The sequence below is a fragment of the Cylas formicarius genome, unplaced genomic scaffold, assembly GCF_029955315.1.
Source record: "Cylas formicarius isolate icCylForm1 unplaced genomic scaffold, icCylForm1.1 PGA_scaffold_1__22_contigs__length_36826433, whole genome shotgun sequence".
Lineage (NCBI taxonomy): Eukaryota > Metazoa > Arthropoda > Insecta > Coleoptera > Brentidae > Cylas > Cylas formicarius.
In genome coordinates, this window is record NW_026844264.1 from 32,182,100 (window position 1) to 32,202,812 (window position 20,713).

Below are 20,713 nucleotides of genomic sequence, written 5' to 3' on the forward strand. Positions count from 1 at the left end.
TTGTTTTATTGTCATAGGTTTCTTTTAATATTGCTCTTTTACGATCTAACAAATCACCCGTGCGTTTTATTATAACTTTATTATTATTCTTATCATAGACAGTGAGAAAAATTATTTCCCATTTTTTATGGCACCTTATTTTTTGCTAACAAGGAAACCCCTAAAAGTTCCACACTTTCCGGCCTCACAGTAACCTTTTATACATTTGCTAGGTGCCCAAAATTAAAAGCTCAACTAGAACGAATCTTCAGCTTAACAACAAATTCGACCGTCATCTTTCGCCGAAGAAAAAATTTCGTTAACAAACTAACATCGCGAATTTCTACGCCACTTTTGTTTGTTTAAATTTCACATTCTCGGAAAACGGACGCCAACATTCACTCACTCATTTTTCTCACGCGCTCTACCATGCCATCTGCGAGTCGACCCGCGCTAATTAAATGAATTTTACTATTGAATGCGTAATTTCACATTTGCTTAAATCTTCAATTACGTACTTATTAAATTCAATGGAATATTTACTAGACATTAAAATTAAACTGTTCTCGGATTTGAAAAACAGAGCGTTTACTTCGAAATTGGGTGTGCTCAATTCTCTGTCTTTTATCTCGAAACATAAGGAAAACATCAGAGGTGTTAGACGTATACCTACTATCCAAGCATTTCCCAAATTTTAAACAACGGGCCTGGCGACAAGGACCCTTATTTTCCTATCTAATTAATAGCAAAAGTGATTCGCATCTGATTTGTAACGCTTAAGTTTCAGTAGGCTTTAGTTTCATATCGTTTTGAACGGATATATTATTCGTGAGCTAGAGATTACATTAATGAGTTTCATTTTTGCTTTTGGTAGAAGGTCAGTTTTGGAATCTTAGCATTAGTATTCCTAGCGTTAGGTTAGGGATGCAAGCAGCACCTCTTGTAATATTCTATAGTTGTTACAGAAAAACTGTGTTTCCATTACTCTGAAATTACATATATGAGGTCAAAAATGTTAAAAAATTAAATAGACCAATTTCATTAAATAAATTAATAATAATAATAAACTAATCACATAGATAATTCAAATAGATATTTGTTTAGCACACAGAGCTCCATCTTCTTTCCCTCAAAGGAACGTTTTTATCAGTGTAGCAAGCTAGGATAAATTAATAAATAAATAAATACATTTATAAATAAAAATGGATAAATTTTTGTACGCCTCTGTATTATTTATTTGGATTGTCACAATTATTGAACGTAGAAGCTATCGGGTTTAATTGCAAGAGATGATGCGTTTAATATCTAAAAAGAGCTATATACGGTATGTTTAAAAAAGACCGGCAATATTAAAGGGGCTGATTCCTTTGGCAAGATACAAGGTGTTCAAGTTTTTTTTATGATGTTTTTTAAATTAATTCAAATATCTTCTAACGGATTTCTTTGAAATCTGTGAGCGCTTTTTCATGTGAAGAGGGCCAGATTTGGACCTATTTAAATAATAATTAAACGGTGACTGTCAACTTTATAAAATAGATAGAGATAGAGCGACTGAAAATACTACTTTTTCATTTAATGAATTATTCTCATATTTTGCTTCGTTTACGAGATAAAAAATAAAAACTATTGTATTGCATGTCTAAATATGATAAAAATATTTATCAACATTCCAATAATATAACAATTCGACTCAAAATAATTTAATATTTATCATACAAAAAGTATATAAAAACTTCTCATCGACGATGGATTGGCGCACTGTGTCAAAAATACCAAGGTCGTTTCTATTTGAGTTGCACCCAGCAATAATTATATTTTCCACGGGCGTAATGTAAAGCAAGGTCTAGTGAGAAAAAAATCCAGAGGGTTTAAATCCGGGGACCGAGCAGGCCACCTCGGCGATTTTCGTATCTTAGTGTCAACAACTCACGAGCGATCTCTTCTAAAATTGCATTTCCTATTGCATCCGAATTTTCATCACTTGAAAAACTCGCTTCATCGTTAAACAGGATCAGCATTTTGCGCAAAAATCACCGACAGAAAGCAATGCCATCGTATAATTTTAATTTAGTTAGGGTGAAATCAGAGAGAAACAACGCTGCCAAATTTGAAACAAATCCATTGGAAGATATTTGAATTAATTTAAAAAACATTATTAAAAAAAATACATGTACATTTACGGCAACGTTTTTTTTTTGTACAAATTTTACAAAAAGTTAGTTATTTTTAGTTCTAACCTCTAAGAGTAAATTCTAACTATGACAAGACTATAAACATATATGGTTTCCAAAATTTGGCAATGTAGAGGATATATCAGATGCCTAGTAAACTCCAGAATCAGCTGTTGACCTAACGAGCCTTGACATCACAATGCAAAAAAAGTTATAATAAATCAATTACCAAGACAAAGCAAATGTTCTATATCGCAGTTTAGATGGGCAAAAGTTTGTTTATACACCTTATATATTAATTATCAAAAATATTAAGTAAAGTTATTGACCCCGTTTTCTCTACATTGACAGATAGGCGAAGTTCCCAGTGGGACACCCTGTATACTGTAAGCTGCGGTTAAAAATCCTTCTGTCATGGGATAAATCAATATCCTAAAGCCCATTAAGCTGAGAGATGCACTTCAACCCTCTTGGCATCAGATAGGGACAAATGAAACGTGATACTTTCCTCGATTAGTGTAAAAAATATCGTGTATCGCATATTAGCAATACGTTTAAAGTAAACGAAACATCACTTCACACGTTATGTTTGGGATACATATATATCGGTTATCGGCGTCTGAAAACCCCAATAAATTTCTCTTTAGCAGTTTAAAACGTGATTAAATGGTAAATAACGGGGCCCACTTAACGCGTTCGGTAATTTAAAACGTAGGATTTTACACGCGCCTAAAAACTAAACAACGTAGCGCGTTACCAATAACGAGCGGAAACATAAACATTGGCGGATTTTATATTAAGGACTTTTGAAATCCAAGCAACTCAATATTGTGAACGCATAAGGATTTTCAATTATTTTGTGTGTTTGATAGAACAAAGCGTTGTTCCAACACATCCATGCTTACACAAAGTTTCTATCAGTTTTTTAAAAAGCTCAAAAAGTTCACGGTCTACGGTCGACCGGGGTGTCAGCCATATCAGACTCATTTTAAAAGTATAGAGAAAAGTAATAAGAAAGTGCCACCTAATTATATTTCTTCATTTTATTCTTCATTTCAGCTGAATTATAATAACCAAATTTTGAATCTTTTCTCTTCCAGGGAAAATAAAAAAAAAACATTATTATTAAAAAGTGATACATTTTGAATTATTGAAAAGAATCATAGAAAAGGAATTGTAAATTCGGCAGTAAATGACAAATTATATAAATTTTATAGAGAAAAGTAATAAAAAAAGTAGAGATTAAATTCAATACAAATAAATAAAGAATATAAAAGACTACAGCAAAATAAAACATTGAAACAAAAATAATAAATAACAAATATCTACCAGAAAGTGATAGGAAAAAAGCTTCCTAATTAATATCCTAATAATAACAAAGCGTTGTTCCAACAAATCCATGTTTATACAAAGTTTCTATCAGTTTTTTAAAAAGCTCAAAAAGTTCACGGTCTACGGTCAACCGGGGTGTCAGCCATATCAGACTCATTTTAAAAGTATAGAGAAAAGTCATAAGAAAATAGTGCCGCCTTCATTTTATTCTTCATTTCAGCTGAATTACAATAACCAAATTGTAAATCTTTTCTCTTCCAGGGAAAATAACAAAAAAAAAAAAAAACAAAAACAACTATTAAAAACTGATAAATTTTGAATTATTGAAAAGAATCATAGAAAAGGAATTGTAAATTCGGCAGTAAATGACAAATTATATAAATTTTATGGAGAAAAGTAATAAAAAAAATAAAATAAATAAAAAATATAAAAGGTTACAACAAAATAAAAACATTGAAGCAAAAATAATAAATAACAATTATCTACCAGAAAGTGATAGGAATAAAGCTTCCTAATTAATATCGGTTCACTTGAAACTTAATTGAAATAAATTAAAAATCTAAAAACTCAACTACTGGCAAAATAAAAATAATAATAATGCCGATACGCTGGATTAGAATACTAAAATTTTCCATGGCTTCTTTTCCATTATAAATTAAAAATTGCGGAGAAAAGTAATCAAAAAAGCTTCTTAATTAATAACACTTCATTTGAAATTTATTACGAATAAATAAAAAATATAAAAGGTAATAGGACGATAAAAATATACAAACAAAAATATAATATTGCAATTATACTATTTACAAATCTTGTGGGTTTTTTATAAATCAAACCTGCTGACAACAGGATGATTCTTTGAAAAAAAAAATTTGCCGTTAAGCTGGATAAGAACAACTTTCCCATCTCTTCTCTTCCAATGTAAATTGAACAAATAACAAAAAAAAATATCTACTAATATACCATCTGAAATATTAGAGGAGAAATAAAAACGTGTTGGTGACTTTATTTAAATATATACAATAACCACCACCCAAAATTAGGAAGCGAGTGTTCATATAACCATAAAATTGAACAGATTTCATTATCAATTCAAAAACTAATGGATGTTATCAGTGTAAGTGTTAAATTAATAAACACAAAATTTTATAATATCAATAATTTTCTTAACATCCCACCAATAAAGTTCGTTTCATTTTATAGACTCATGTAGTATTGACACTTGTGTTATTTGTCAAAATTGCACCGTGTGTGGAGGTCTATGGTAAATGGAAAAATCTCATCTAAAGATACGTGGATGATGTCTTTCCTTGCTTTTTTGGAACGGACTCATTACATAATTGTATAAAATTCACTATCGAGACTGAACAGGATAATTTTTTAGACTTAACTATTACGAAAACGCAAAACAAATTAGTTTTTTCCAACGTATTGGATTGATCACAAAACATTAATTAAGATTTTATTGTCATTTTTCGGTATATATAGTAGCAGGTAGTTTGTAAATATTACATTTAATAAAGACACGGTGTCGTCGAAACAATTGTCACGTGAAAATATATAATTTCGTGAAAATCTGAACTTTCAGTTCATATTTATTTTGTTAAATCGATTTTCATCAAGTAAAAGCCACCTTAGTTCAATTTTTGTAAAAATAATTTATATATATTTTCTACTATGGTACAAATAATAACGGAGACGCATACATAATTCGTAATTCAATTTGTTCATATTCAGAATACTCTCATCAGTTTATTCCTCGCTTTCTTTTTATTAGGTTTCTCCATCGTGGCAGCTACCAACTTTCTAGCAATAAATATATCAATTTGAATATTTTTTTCTTCTAACTTTTGAAATAAAAAAAAAAAACAAAACAAACAAGAAACCAACAGAACAAAACCTCAACGCAATATTAATATAAGCAATCCGGTAAAATTATTAGACAAAACGAACAGCCACCAGAGGGTAAATAGGTTCGACACTCCTTATCAAAACAGGTTGCAAGGCACGGACTAGGACGACCTATTGAATTTCCACGGTCCCGCTAGCTAATGATGATGCACTTCTTATAAATGCCGATAGCGTCGATTCTAATCCTCCACGTTTTTATAGATTCGACAACGCGAAAACGGTCCCAGTATTTACTTTTCATTGAAATTGTTTTTAGAAACTAACCATCTGGCCTTGTTCCTGACATTCGACTGCGCTCCTGGGTACTCATCTTTAATATACTGTCGATATCATCAGTAAGGATCCCTATAGGGAAGCTACTTCTGAACACGGCAACATAGGTAAAGGGTTACCAACTTATTGTTTTATTAGATTTTCCTGAGAAACGAAGGTGCACAAAAAAGCTAAAAAGCTACCGGTATTCTTTAACACAATAAAAGTAAAGGTTTTTACCCACTTATCATTTTCTTCGATAGTCGAGGCCTCAAATTTTGCCAAGAATTTACCCAGGTAGCAGAGTTCAAAGGTTGGCTTGAACGAATAATAGAACAGAATGGGATTCAGAAGCAGCTGGAGCAGAAAAATTCTAATTTGTTAAGAAACAATGTTGCACAAAAAATGCAAACATTGAAAGAGCATTTATTAACATCACCGAAACAATAATTGTATTTGGCCTTCACTATATCGTTGGATTTAAAAAAAAAAAAAATAGAGGTAAAAAAAAAAATTTTTGTCTTTGGTTCACTTTATATCGCTAAATTTAAAGAAGCGAAGGACACTCAACGCCCTCAGTATCTGTTGGTTACATTATCCCAATAATTTGCCAGCATAGCAGGGTTCGCAGGATATATTAAGTGATGGATATGACGCGTAGGGCTTGATGGAGAAATAACATAGCATGAAATGAAAATCGACAAAAAAAAATCTAAAAATTGCAAGATTATTTATTAACATATTGTCTTTGCCTCCAAAAAAATCTACAGACATCAATGCGAAGTATTGGAGCCAAGAACCCAAGATCCCTTGTAAAACCGGTACCAATATTCAGTCACTTTTAGAATTAAGGCATCTAGAACGGAGACTAAGAAGACAATTTGTTCGTTTGTTTGGAGTCAAGCAATTTGTTTTCACCTTCATTTCCTAACCAAAACGGGAAACCGACGTATTCAAAGTTAATGTCCTAAAAATAACAAAGATTTGTTCGACGTTAAATCTTATAAATGTTTAATCGAATAATCGACAAACATGGTCAAACTCGAGGTTCAATCTGAGAATATTACGACCTGAATGGGACAATGCTTACGGCGTTCAAACCTTGGAAGACGGGGTAAGATTTCTTAAAGCTCGAGATGAAGTTGGTTTTTGGTTAGTTATGGTTAATTTGTTATTCTGCTCTTGTTATTAAGCATTAAGAGAGTACAACTTGGCAACAATGGAATGCGGTCAAACATTTAACGCCTTCTAATGGGATAGTTCTTCGCTAAATACATTTTTTGTTTAACTTAAATTTACCTCTCTCTTTTTCGAATCCATTCACGTCTGCATACGATGTCATGTGCATCGAATCGGTCAACGATGAGTCGTTTAAAGGCCTTCACCCGAATTCGTTCTGCCAATGACCCAGAGAGGTCGCCTCTTCTTAAATTAAATTACAAGAATTAATAATGCTCCGGGTCGAGAGCCGAGCCAAAGTCAATTTCAGGCAATTTCCAGAACCGCCCGGTAATTAAGTTAAACCACCCAGAGCACAATGAACGAATCTTAATTATTTATGATTATCTTTAAGCCTAAAACTTCAAGCGAACTTCAAGACGTATGTCGGGTGTCTCACGGTCATTTTCCAAATAAAAACTTTGTTTAATTACAGTATCGGAGAGTATATTCTGCGAAGGACAGTTTCAAACATCCGCGACGAACAAAAACTGGGAAAAATCTGACGAAGGGGTAAACCGCGAAAAAATTTTGATATGGGCCGGTGGTCCATTAATAAAGGACGCCGTCCATATCTTAGGAACCGTTTGTCTTACAACTTAGAAAAAAAAGTATTTATAGGTAAATCGGTCAAAACAAAAAGCTGGAAATGATTTTCAGAATCATAAAATATCTGCAAAAAATTTAAACCTATATCAAAATTAGCTTTAAAGTAATTGTATATAGATAAGAAAACTGTTTTGTTTGTACTATTTTTTCTATCTAGTCAAATTAAGAGTGGGGGAAGGGTCGAATATTGATGTAAAAAAAGTTGAATAACTTTTTTTTGGCTAATCAGATTTCGACGAACCTAGTTTGGTTTTAAAGAGTATTTATAAGAGCTTGACGCTCTGACGATATTAATTGGTATATGTGTGATTTTCTCGAAAATTTTAAATATAATGGTATAAATATTTTTGCTAAGATGAAAGAGAGTAAAAAAACACAGAAAGTAGTGGAAACGGCATGGCAATATTTTTTCCCGTTTGAGATATAAATAAAAATGTGTTTAATTATTAAACATATTTTTCAACCGTAGCATCGGAGACGCCAGACATGACGTGGGATGCTTATATTTTCTATAAGAGTTAAATTTGCTTTTATGTCAATGTTAATGGAACTATTGGAGAAAATGGAAAAATAAACAAGTATGTTATGCAACAAGTGCGGCAAATAGCATTTGACTGACGAGATTATTTGACACGAGCGGCGCGAGAGTTTGATAAACGAGTTGTGTTACGCACGCCCTCAATCGACATGGCTCCTAGCGGGACAGTTTAAACTACTTAGTTATGCTGCTCGAATAAAGATGGCGCTCAGATGCTGAATTTGAAAAAAAAATTGTTGTAAGCGTGAAACACCAAGCATTACTAGTATTAGTCAAGGAATCAGTTAAAAAAAACAAACGTTTTCTATGCTTATAGGAATATTCAAAAATGGTTTTGGAAAACTTACAACTCCGCGTACGAGTCTAAGCCGCCGTATAATTCGGTATAACTACCAACGAACTCAGTAACTCATCACTTTGCTGCACATAAGTACCTATACACGTAAGGAATCAATAATTGAATAATAGCCTTGTACGTTCGTTAGAAGTTATTAATATTAGCGAGCAGATATCATTATAAAGCTGTGTCAATCATGAGGTATGCAGATACCTTTGCGTGTCCAGCACGTGATTTATTCCGTCCTTGCAGCAAAAATTTAAAGCAGAGAATAAACCGACGGGCAAACATCTTTACTAAGAATGGAGTTGCACTGTGTGCATTAATGGCGAGTTTTACACGAAATCGATAGATTTAGAGAAATTCATAAGGTTTCACGGAGACTCTAAACCTAAACAAAGATATCAACGAAATACAAATAATATTCAACTAATAACATAATAAATTTGTCGTGTTCATTCACAGCTTTTTATAGTATAAAGTTTTAAGAACTTAAAGACATTTTTTTTTTAAATTGAAACTCTTATAAAGAAGTCAACGTTGCAAGAAATTTTGTGTATATTCAATTACCTCCTACAATTTTGAAAATAGCTTAAATAACAGCTTAAAGAAGACATTTACCACAGATGAATTTTTTTTTATAGAGTTAAATGTTTACCTTTTTTTTTTTGTTTTTCACTTCACATTCAAAACTCAACATTATAGCCGCGGTCTTGGCTTCAAATTTTTGTGCAGCGCTTTTGCTTTTCAAAGCGCTTTACACTTGGCCCGTATTTAACGGACTTTTTATTTTTTCCAATAACTGAGCTCTCAATAGTGCGGAAAAAATTTGTGGGGTTCAGAGAAATTCGCTTTAACGACGTGAATCACCCTAAAGGAATGTCGTACGCGGTGTATCATCTACAGGCATTCTTGAATACCAGACACATTAACCCGAGATATATCTGTAAAAACAGAGTGAAGCTTTGATCTCTTTACCTTAAATGTTTACGTTGGTGTTTACAAATCCATAAACACCTGTACCGCGCTTTTTTCATGCATCTGCTATTAAGTCTGTTGGTGAACATAATTATATTGTTTTTTAAAATGGTATTTATATCGTTTAATTTAAAAGAAATTTCAAATAAAAGCTGGACATAAGCATGGAAACTTGTACTCTTGTGTGGTAAAATATTTTACAAAAATATGGTTTATTATTTTTAGTATTTTGGCATAGAATCAACCTTTTTTTGTAGTTTTTACAATAATTGACAATGACTCTGATTTAATAATACTAAAAATACTAAAAATTCGAATACAAAGATGTTCATTGAGGTTTAGATCTGGCTATTTTTCATTCATTGCTCTGTTGCAGTTTGGTACTTCGCCTTGAATTCTATGCTAACCTGTCTTCTTACATATTGTCTATTATTAGAAACAGAGAAAATTTGTTTTCATCACTACAATTCCATTCCATTTTTCTATTGACTAAAGCAAACTCCATTCGGGCCTTTCTATTCTTCTACGAGAGAAGCGCATTTTTAGTTCTTCCATGAAGACCTGCGTTGATTAAACAGTTTCTTACAGTTCTGCTGGTTACTTTTTGAAGTATTTAAAGACTTTAAATACATCTACAATTTTTGACAGACATCAGATGGGCATCAATAATGAATAATTTAAAACACAAATTATAAAAATTTGTCACCCCGGAGAATAAACTAAATAATTTCGTAATCCTCAAACTTGAAGTGATATCAGAACCTAAACCTACTTGATCTTAAAGATATATCGAAGATGTTACAAACTTCAAAATTACTGAAATTAGGTACAATCCGCAGTCAACATGGACTTATTTCTTTATCGGACAAGCGCTTCAAGGTCATTTGGATGTAAACATTTCGATTTAGAAATAAATCCAAATAATCATTACTAAAAATTAAGCTATCCACCTCGGTATTGCTCAAAAGATTTCGTATTTCATGAATAATTTTCATAAATGAATACCAATGTTCAGGTGCAAGTACTAGCCTCGATAGGTATTCACCACGGTTGTTGTGGAGTTCTATAAAAACAAAATTCATATTTTAACAAATTTTAACTAACACTAGTTTACCACAACCAACTCAAAGTAGAAGTAGGTGAAATACCGGTTTGTGTATTTAAATTCGCGTGAAATAAGTACGCACATAAATATTGAGGAATTTCACTTCCAAGTAAATAGAATTGTCACGGACTAACTCATAATTATTCACGTCGAGCCCAACCTAACAAGAAAAAGGTAATTATTATTCTTAGGTCGAGCAATTCTTTATTCAATAGGATGTCCAACAAAGTTACACGCGTCGTCAGACCTAACCTCTCGTGTGTCGCATTATAAACTTTTAAGTCAACAAACTGTACGCGTTCCTTGTTTTGACCTAAAGCGGACATTTAAAAGGCCGCGTGGACTAGCTGCTAGCACCGTGTAACTACGGCTTTTACCTGTTATTCACTTCTAAAGTACCTATTACTTGAAAAACTTCTTCAAACTTCACACTGAGATAAAATTCCTCAAACAAATGTTTAATATTGCTTCGCGGAAAGCAGGAAAGCACATGGAATATATACAAATCTCCAAAACAAAAGTTACCTGTTGTTTATCTCGTGTTGCGAACAAGTTGGCAGCAAGCATCAGAAAAACATTGAGTAATCCAGTAATTTACACCTAAGAATTGTATGACAACGAACTATGCACATCCCTTTGTAAGTTTAGAACACTTTAACGAAACTTTTTCGCGATTTGTCACCGGAAAAACGCGCACAAATTTTCACGACCGCATTCGCAAGGTGTGCCAGCGCTTAATCGCGTCGGCCTAAAGTCTCAAAAACAATCAAACCAGGTATGCCGTGTCGTTGGTCTGGTTGCGCTGCAAGTTGGTGCGCAGCACAGTGGCGTGGCAACTCATCCACACCGCACGCTGATTACCAAAAAAAAATTGCGCTTAAACTAAATCATTGTAATACAAGTTTAAAACCAAGACGCTTTATTTTAGTTCTTCCTTAAACGTTGGTTATTGATTTAGGTTTTGGAACTGCCGCCACCATCTACATAGTAACTTATAATTTATACATACCCATTTATAACTACCAGCAGGCAAGTTAATTTAAAATGTTTTTGATTTCTAGTAGAATACTTTTTTTTTCTAGCCTTTGTCCATTAATAACGTCAATCGAAACAATTCTCTAGTTAACATTTTAATTTCTTCTTCGTTGCACCACTGACGTTAAAATTTGAGTGAAGAACGGGCACGTCCAAGTAACTGCCACATATTTTACATTGGATTCGATTGATTTGATTTGATTTGGCAAAAATTATGTTTACGTGGACTCAAAATTCAATTAAAGATCTAAATTATCGTTTCTCTACAAGCAATGGCAAAGTTCGAATATTTTAGCGTGAGTCACTATTCAATGAAATAGACTTGAATTTCTCCTTCGGCTGTTTTTAAAGTTCTGCGAAACTATAACTAGCGCATCCGCCAAAAACAAGAAGTCTCGGTAATGCGCGAATGATTCCAGTAAAATAAACCACTTTATTTTTACATATATTCTAAAATAAGAAGAGAAACAAGTTTTTTGCCTAATTGGGCCGAACGAGCCTGCCTATTTTGCCGAATAGATATGAAAAAGAAGATGGTTATTTTCCACAGGAAACAACTATATTAGTCCCTTGATCCATAGTGTTGGAAATAGTTAATCCTTTTTTTTTTGTATTTTTAGATGTGACAGTCTTGCCTGTTTGTCTGTAATTTTTGTGTGCTCTGAGCCTGCCTACTAACGGACTACTCCTCAGTAGCTTTATATGCCTCTTAAATAGAACAGAAATCTGAAAAGTAAACTTTCCCAGGAGAACAGTCTCCGTTATCTGGGGCAGTTCTAAATAGTGCTGGCAAATTGCCAAGTAGCAACGCCAACCCCAAAAAAAGAAAAAGAAGAAGAAGAACTATATTAGTCTGTGGTATTTTCATTTGAAATCGTTTGCTTAAGAATTTTTTATTGTGGAATATGTGTTTTGCAATTTTTTTTGTTATAATATTATAAATTCAAAAAATGGCGGAACTTATTAAGGAATCGGCTATTCTTGATTATATCTACGACGATTTGGAAGACGTTATATACAGTAGAGAAGATGAGCACCACAAGGAAGTAATAAAAATTGCTTAACATTTTGTCGTTTTAATTTTTGGAATTTTAGAATGACTCCAACTTAAATGAAGCAGTTCAAACAGATGGAGTGACAATAGACCAATTGAGATCAGAAAATGAACTGCTGCGTACTCGTATATCAGAGCTGTATAAAACGGCCAAGGTGGAGCTCTATAGAAAGCATGATACAATTAACGAGCTCACACGAAAATTAGATGATTTAATCCTTAAACGAAATATAAGATTTATGCCAAATGATGCAGGTAGGTATGTTAAAAATTTAGTTTAGTATTTGAAGGAACTTTGTGACCTAATTCAAACAAAATTTTGTTTTTGTTTGTTTAGGTAAATTTAAGCGGCAGCGCAGTAGTTCACCTCATCGTGATTATGATTGCAAAAGACCTAAATCTACAGATACTAATTGTTACAATAAAGATTATAAGAGAAGTTGCAGCACAACATTTCAAAGCCAACGGCCGACTCCCAGTAACAGTGATTCCTATTACAATAAATATGGGTTTAAACCTCGTTCCAAAAGTCGAGATGGTAAACAGAGACAGGAGACACTTATACCAGTACCCCTACCACACTCTGGTAGATTGCTAGATGATGAGAATAAAACTTTTAAATCTGAGAGGCAGGATAAGTTGAAATTAAAAAATAAAGTCCAAGAAATCCAAGAATACAAGAAAAAAATTAAGGATGACAAACCTGTAGAAACAGAATATGATACTGCAATATCAGCTTATCGTTATAGATCAAAAAATATAGAAAAAAATAAAGATATGCAGAAAGCTGATGACAAAAGTAGTGTGGCGCTGCTGCAAAATTCAGAAATCTTTAAAAAGGTACGTGAAGAAAAGGAAGAGTTGAAAAACTGGTGTAAGTCAATATCCAAATCAAGGGAGAGTGAAGAGGAGAAAGAGAAAAGAGAAAAAGCATTAGATTATAAGAATGATGTATCAAGATTCAACTCTAAAGATTTGAATGTAAAATGCAAAAGTTACCATGATAAAAAACAGACAGAAAGGCAAAGTGAAAAAATTAGAGATATTCATTCACATTTTCTTGAACAAAAAAGTTTTAAACCCGAGGACAAATTGTCAAGATCTAAGGATGATAAGAAGTTCAATAGGAAATCTAGAATTGACTCACATAGAGACACAATTGACATATGTAAGACTACAAGTAAAAATAAAACATCAAGATCAATATCACGAGGGAGGGACAGGGAAATTGAATATGAAAAAATAGGTAAAAAAAAAGTCGATCCTAAAAAATCTAGATCCAGCTCAAGTAACAGTTCCAAAAAGGAATCAACATTAATTAAAAAAGATAAGGACAATTCACCAAAAAAGAATAAACAGCAAAATACAATTACTTCTGATACTTCAACTTTAGAGAAGCATGATACTCACCAGAACGAAGACAATAATGACCTAGATCTCCTCATATTGCAAGATTTTGAAGTGATTGAGGAAGATTTTGCAGAAGAAAATGAATATACCAAAGAGAAAATGTCAACCTCGAAAGCAGTAGAGAAAAGGAGGGACAAAAAATACAAGACTAAAAGCACTGATAAGACAGGTACATCTTTCTGCAAAAGGAAAAGTTCAGAGTCAACAAGATGCCACAAAGGTAGATCTGATTCGGCTGACAAAAGAAAAGAAAAAAATTGCAATGGCAAAGTTTTTGGAAATAAACATGATTATTGTGATAACACCACTGAACTACTAATCTCTCAAGATTCTCATAAATTAAGGGAAGACTTTAATGTGGTTAAGGAAAATATGGTAAAATCACAATCCAGAGACAAAGAGATTAAATATAAAGACAGAGATGAAAAAAGGAACAAAACTGAATGCAACAGTGTTACAAAACCCACTGGCCCAGTACACAATAGAAAAGAAAAAAAATCAAAAAAACAGCAGAACAAAACAGATTTTGAAACTCGAAATAAAATTGAGAGTCCGAATGGGAAAATATTGCAAGATTGCAGTAAAATTGAGGAAGGAATTGGTAATGACACAACAAATTCTGAGGACATCATATCCTTAGAGCAAAAGAGAAAAACACTTTTAGAGCAGTTAGAGCTGGACGTCACTGATGATTCTACATCAGTTACTAGAGTTGCTGAAAAGACAGAACGAAAAAAAATTGTAATTATTTCTGATATACATTTATCAAGGTAAGGAATGGTTAGTTGTTGCCCTTTTAAATAAATTTCCTAATTTTTAGTGAGACGAAAAAAATTGCCAATGATGAAAAGAATCAAATAAGCTGTGAAAAAGCCTTGGAAGCCATAGACAAGGAAAATGATTTAGTAGAGCCCAGAACAAGTGAACTTAGTGGTGGACAGAGAAATAGGAAAATTTCTGACAGTTCTAGATTTCAAGGGGAATTGAAGGATACCTTAGTAAAAGAGTCAGTATCCACTTATCTTTTCACGTCATATTTGTATATTATATAATTCTTCACACCTTTACACAAGTAATAGTAATTGATTATTATGTTCTAGGGATGACAATAATTATTCAGAAGAGAAAATTTTCAAAGATGATCCAATTAACTCTAGATCTGATTCGGATCAAAACAAATGTTCAGGAGTTATATTTCAGAAAGATGAGAACAAAGTTTCAGACAATGAGATGTCAGCACAGGGCGATAATGATAGATCTATTAAATGTTCAAATATTCCAGGTGATGAAGTAATGAAGTAAGATTCCAATATTTCCATTTCTATTTGCTTTTAAATAGCAATTTTGCTGCTTACTAGCACATTTTCTAGCTTAGAGAGGATTTAATTTTTTATATATTATTTATTTTAGCGTCAAAAGAAAAGAAGAGGAAAAGGAAACAATTTATGTGAACCAGAAAAAGGAAGATAAAGAAATGATTTCTGAAACACAAGTGCAAATTCAACTCGATGTTGGCGCATCAAAGGAAGCTTTATTATGTGAAGATTCTAATAAAATGCAAGAAATTGTTAAGTATCCAAAAATTACTAAGAAAGCAATGAAGTTAAAGAGAAGAATTTCTTCTCTTCCATTTTTAAAAAGTCCTGAAACTGACAACCAAAATGAGAAAAATGAAGGGCAAGTTGTGTTACTTAGTTTAACTATAGCGGCTTTAAGTTATAAATAATTTTAGGAGCAATGAGAAAGATATAGAGGGCAGTAGTTCAAATGTTTCACATATAAACCTCGACAGTTCGGAAGAGGATACCATAATTCCTCAAAAACATGCAAAACCTAATGACAAAAAATGTAGAAACTATACTTTGAACAGTAAAAGAAAAAAAGGTACAACAAACACAGATGAGTCTCAAGGGGAGTAAGTGCTAGCTAGCCAGGCCCAGTGGAACTTGTAAGTTGATCAAACTCAACTTTCAGTTTGCAAACTATAAACGTGGCTCTTCAAGAACTAGGAGACAACTCAAAGAAGATAGAAACTATGGATAATTTAATAGATACTAATGGTGCTCAGCAAGACCCTGAAAAGCAAATTTGGAATGTAGAGATGGATGAAATTGATAGTACAAAAACATCCGAAGGGGTGGTACAAACCAATGTGGATATCACTAAAGAGATCGGCGAGAAATCTGAAGATAGGTAACACCTCATTGAGTATAATGTATTTTTGATTGGACTATATATGTTATATTTGTGGAGTGTACATAGCATTGTGGAATTGGCGGTCAATTTTTTTTGTGCAATTTTTAAATTGCAATGAAATTATATTTATTTATATTGTGCTTTACATCGTCATCGCGTTGTTCTGAGAACTAAATGGAGTGGATATTTTTATTGGGTTTCCTCGGATCGCTAAGTATGGAATTCGGGTATTGCTTGAAGATGGTTATATAGGTAAATTCTACATCACAAACACATAATAATTTATTATAAAATACATATTATTATTAAATAATGTATAAAACACTCTACAATTGTTATCTAAAACATTTTGATCAAAATTTGACTACTCAATTAGTAAGTCGTGAATTGACGGTCAGTTGACTTGTCAATTGACCAGTCCGAACATTAATTGGCACTAATTGCTCTAAAATTTTGGTTATCAACATTAAAACTTAGCACATACCAATGAAAACGTATTTTCTTAATAACTTTTGATTGATTTATTTAATAATTTAAATGACATAGTTTCAACAAACGTCCTAAAGCACATTCCCAATGTTTTACAAGAACTGAACGGATTAGTCATATAATAATATATAATAAATATAATAATAATAATAATATAAATTAACACTTTGCTACTATAAGTTGTTGATTAAATTATTAATTGTTTCAGTAAATATTATTAGTTTCTTTTCTATTTTTCACAAAGTGGCGTACGTCACGTAATTTTTTTATTTCCTTTATTGAGTGAACAAAAACTGCTAACTGCACAATCAGTCAATATCAACCCACGTTGTGAAAACTACAATAAATTCTTTTTTTTTAATCTATGTTTAGATAAGATTTATGCTGAGAATTAAATGGCCAATTTTTTTTACAACGGGAGAATGATGATTTGATGAAAATTGAAAATAATTAGAAGTTGCTGACACAATGGTCTGAACTGTAACACTGAAGTTTCGTGTATATTGTTGTGTGTAGTTTTTATACAAATTTGAGATATTTGCATTCGTAATTAATGAATAATCCGAGAATGTTAATTGCTAACTTTTGTTTTCAGGCAAAGTCTGAGCATCTCACAATATAACGATCTTTTGGAGCAGTTGGAACTCAGTTCCGATTCCATCGCAGAACAAAGCAAATCGCTTGAAGATCACACCAAACCCAATCAACAGGATCACGCCACCCTGATTAAGCAAATCGTGAACGAAGTTGCTCAGGGTATTTACAAGCCGAGCCTAAAACGTGAAAACAAAGAGCAGAACATTAAAAATAAGAAACCGAGAGGCTGCCTCTCGCCGAAGAAAAAGGCGCCGCCAAAGTCAAAGTCACTTTTTCCGACAATTCGATTAGGAAAACCAAGCAAAAAAGGTTTGAGGAGTAAAGCTAACAAAAGTCAAAAGGAAAAATGCGAGTTGGATTCTCCAAGGGAAAGCGAGAGCGATAAGGAAACGCCAACAGTTTTGGCAAACACGCCAATTGTGAATAAAGTAGTGACGCCGGATTCTAGTGAAGCAAATTCACTAGAAAAACCTGCAGCGTTGTTTTTTAAGAAACATAGGGTATCCCGAGGTAAAAGTATGACCAGGCTCGAAGCTATGTACAAGATGGAACAGGGGAAAGAGACTGCAGAGACTAGCAGTGTGGAAATGAAGTCGCCGGAAATAATAAGCTCAACTTTAGCACCGAGAGGACGCAACAGATCCAATAGGAGTATTAAATCTCAGATCCGTGAAGAGACTACACCTAAGACGAGACGAAACAGCGTGAGAAGTTGCCGAATAGGGGAACCTCTTAGCGAGTGTCGCGGAGAACCATCGAAATCCGTTAAAACGAGAAGACAATCTGCGATTGAGAAGAACGCCAAGCAGGAAGAAATAACGAAGCCGATAAATGAGAACGACGAAAGAATCGTATCTTCGCCTCTCGCCACATTCGAAAACATGTTGGAGCAAAGTTCCAAATCGGCAAAGAACAGTCCCGTTTCTAAAATGAACATAGAAGAAATGCCCATCATCCATATCGAAGAGGGCACTTTGGGAGACGTGATCTCGCTACAAAACAACACCCTTTTGCATTTGGTCGATATGGCTAATGTTAACGGGAACATTTTGTCGGGCAAGGAGCGGGAAGAGGAAAATATGACGGACTTTACGAAATATTTAAGTGCCAATAAATCCACATCGACGCCGTTTAAAAAGAGCGACACGCAGAAGTGTATCGATTTCCAAGATCAAGAATGCGTAGTGAAATTAGTCAAAGTGGTGACGCAGCTGAGTGGAAATAGCGCAGGCGCGGTTGATTCGTCCGAGAAGCAATTGGAGTCGGTGAAATTGAGCCACTCGGGTGTGAATAGTTCGAATGACAGTACGAAAAAGATGGACTTTACTTTTGGAGTGCCGATTCGACGGAGTGCAAAGAGACCGCGAGTGGTGCTTATGGAACAATAGGGGTTTGTTTCTACGGGACCTATCTGTCAATATGTTTTGCATGTCGTTGTTTAACAAGAAGGAATAAATTTGTTATTTTTTATATGCATATATGTATACGTATACCCTTATACCCTCAGTATCCCATAAAGCAATTTAATACATAACGCATAACAGGGCTAGATTTCAAAATATCTGTATTAACGTCCGCCTTAAACCTCTTCCATGTTTTTCAATCTTGTGCTAGATTCTCTGCTTCTTTCCATAGTCTGCTTCTGCTTTGTAGAGCTTCAGCTATTCTTTTTTCCCATGTCTATTTTGGTATTTTAAATTTTTGCTTCATAAATTTGTCTTACCGGTCTATGTTCCATTCAATGCATGTGTCTCCACCATCCAAGTTGTCTTCTTGTTTATCTCCCAAGATACTTCATTTCAGTTGCTCGAATTTTACGTTTTTGCCTTTTTTTTGGTCTATTTCTTGCTTATACATTTTTCATTTATTCATCATCATCATAAACTTTTTCTTAACCACGTATTTTTACTTTGTACTCTACTTGTAATATGTCTATACATCAATGTTAATACTTTACTCTTTGGTTGTCATTACTTTGGTTTTGCTGACTCTTTTTCTTTGCATATGTTTGCACTGGTGTATATATATGGTATTGAAGACTTGCATTTTTGTTTGTTCTAATATTTCTTGCCAATACATTTTTGATTCATTCATCATCATCATCATAAACTTTTTGACTTCCCGTATTTTCAATTTTCCAAGGTACCTAAATTTTTCTACTTGTAATGTACATCAATTTTGCACTTTATTGATATATGCCTGTTATATCTAGTATGTGTTTGTTTAGCATGGTTCGGCTCCTCTTCTCACTTTTACATCTATTAGTTTTGTTTAGAAGAATTATGCTAGTGACAAAAACCTCAGTCTAAAATCGTGAAAACGTAACAAAGCAAAGATTAACACTGAGTGAGAGAAAAATATAAAAGTTGCCTATATATGACTTAATGTTGATATTGCCCAATGACGCCTCTCGCGGAAATCTAAATCTACTTGGAAAGTAAAATTTGGTATGACTGCGTTGTTTCTGATTATATTGCTTTAAAAAATACATTCAGTGTCTTTATGACTGATTAAAACAAATTGCTGTGGTGTGATAGATGTTACTCATGAAACGTTAAATCAAAAGGTTATCCTAATAATAGTTTTTGACAATCTTGCTTTACAATAATATTTAATTGGCCCTTACTTTCATAGGGAGTGCTTTTAATTTTACCAGTTGCAAAAACTCTTCTTTGAGTTATAGGTCTATGCAGTGAACCCAATTAAACTAACATGTTTTGTATTTAATAATGTATCAAACCACCAACTGAAAAAATGTACATCGTTAAGTCATCAGAGAATAAACCGATCCATCTAGAACGCTATTACTAGGTCGCGTTGACAAATTGAGCTTTTTAAAACACCTCTAGAGGCTCATTGTCGCTAGGCCCCATAGTATAATTTTGTTGTTTTAGTTCATTTTTTAAATTATTATTTAATATATTCAGAAAATAAATAGAATGTTTAACATAAAAGAAAGCCTTCGCACCGCATAAACATCTACTCACATAATATATGGGAAATGATAAATGATGTTATACAGGGTACTCCAAAATGAAACGCTAATACTTTTATCACAAATGCTGTGCCCTAAAATTGAGATAAACAATTATGAACTAATTAGATTTAAATAAACTCGGTAAGCATAACAAAATAATCTAAGAATGCTTTTTACATAACTTCTGGATTTCTCCTGCGTCGGTTTAAATAATCTAAGAAGTTGATCATAGGAAGCAGCCATATTGAATCTGAGAAAAATCGAGCATCGATTTATAATCCTGGAAAACAGAATCCGAATAGGTACTATTTCCGGTTAATAACATCTGAAATTTGAAATTGTGCGGTTACCCGGAACACACACAAGATCATTATTTTTTATATAAAACCAAAGCATGTTACTATATTTTTTGTTTGCTAGTTTCATTATATCTTTGCTGAAAAAAAAAACAGTCAGAGAATAACAGATTAAAATTTTTGTTTCGATAATTTCAATGAAAACTATTTTAAAAAATTAGGCAGAAGATTG

At 33.0% G+C, this 20,713-nt stretch overlaps 2 protein-coding genes across 5 annotated transcripts in view; one reads left to right on the forward strand and one right to left on the reverse strand.

Moving 5' to 3' along the window:
- LOC132697342 (afadin) overlaps positions 1-11,177 on the reverse strand; it is a 94,237-nt gene extending 83,060 nt beyond the window's left edge. For all 3 annotated transcript variants that reach the window (XM_060662763.1, XM_060662769.1, XM_060662762.1), the window contains exon 1: positions 10,953-11,177. The gene's annotated coding sequence lies outside the window, so the exon portion shown is untranslated. The remainder of the gene's footprint in view (positions 1-10,952) is intronic.
- A 957-nt stretch (positions 11,178-12,134) lies between these two features.
- Positions 12,135-20,513, forward strand: LOC132696746 (myb-like protein X). Of its 2 annotated transcripts, XM_060661754.1 has the most exons (9): positions 12,135-12,508; positions 12,558-12,771; positions 12,854-14,696; positions 14,747-14,932; positions 15,027-15,224; positions 15,337-15,603; positions 15,659-15,841; positions 15,901-16,119; positions 17,207-20,505. In XM_060661754.1, exons 1-9 carry the CDS (start codon positions 12,413-12,415, stop codon positions 18,594-18,596), a joined length of 4,596 nt encoding a protein of 1,531 aa, XP_060517737.1. In that variant the 5' UTR covers positions 12,135-12,412; the 3' UTR covers positions 18,597-20,505. The 2 variants fall into 2 exon arrangements, with proteins under 2 accessions (XP_060517737.1, XP_060517738.1); XM_060661755.1 differs by having other exon boundaries at positions 12,352-12,775; positions 17,207-20,513.
- Positions 20,514-20,713: the final 200 nt, after the last annotated feature.

Bases quoted from the DNA above. Each gene is read 5' to 3' on its own strand.
- LOC132696746 (XM_060661754.1), top strand. From the start codon at position 12,413: ATGGCGGAACTTATTAAGGAATCGGCTATTCTTGATTATATCTACGAC. The intron at 15,604-15,658 runs GCAAGTTGTGTT...AAATAATTTTAG, and splicing joins CAAAATGAGAAAAATGAAGG to GAGCAATGAGAAAGATATAG. The intron at 15,842-15,900 runs GTAAGTGCTAGC...CTCAACTTTCAG, and splicing joins ACAGATGAGTCTCAAGGGGA to TTTGCAAACTATAAACGTGG.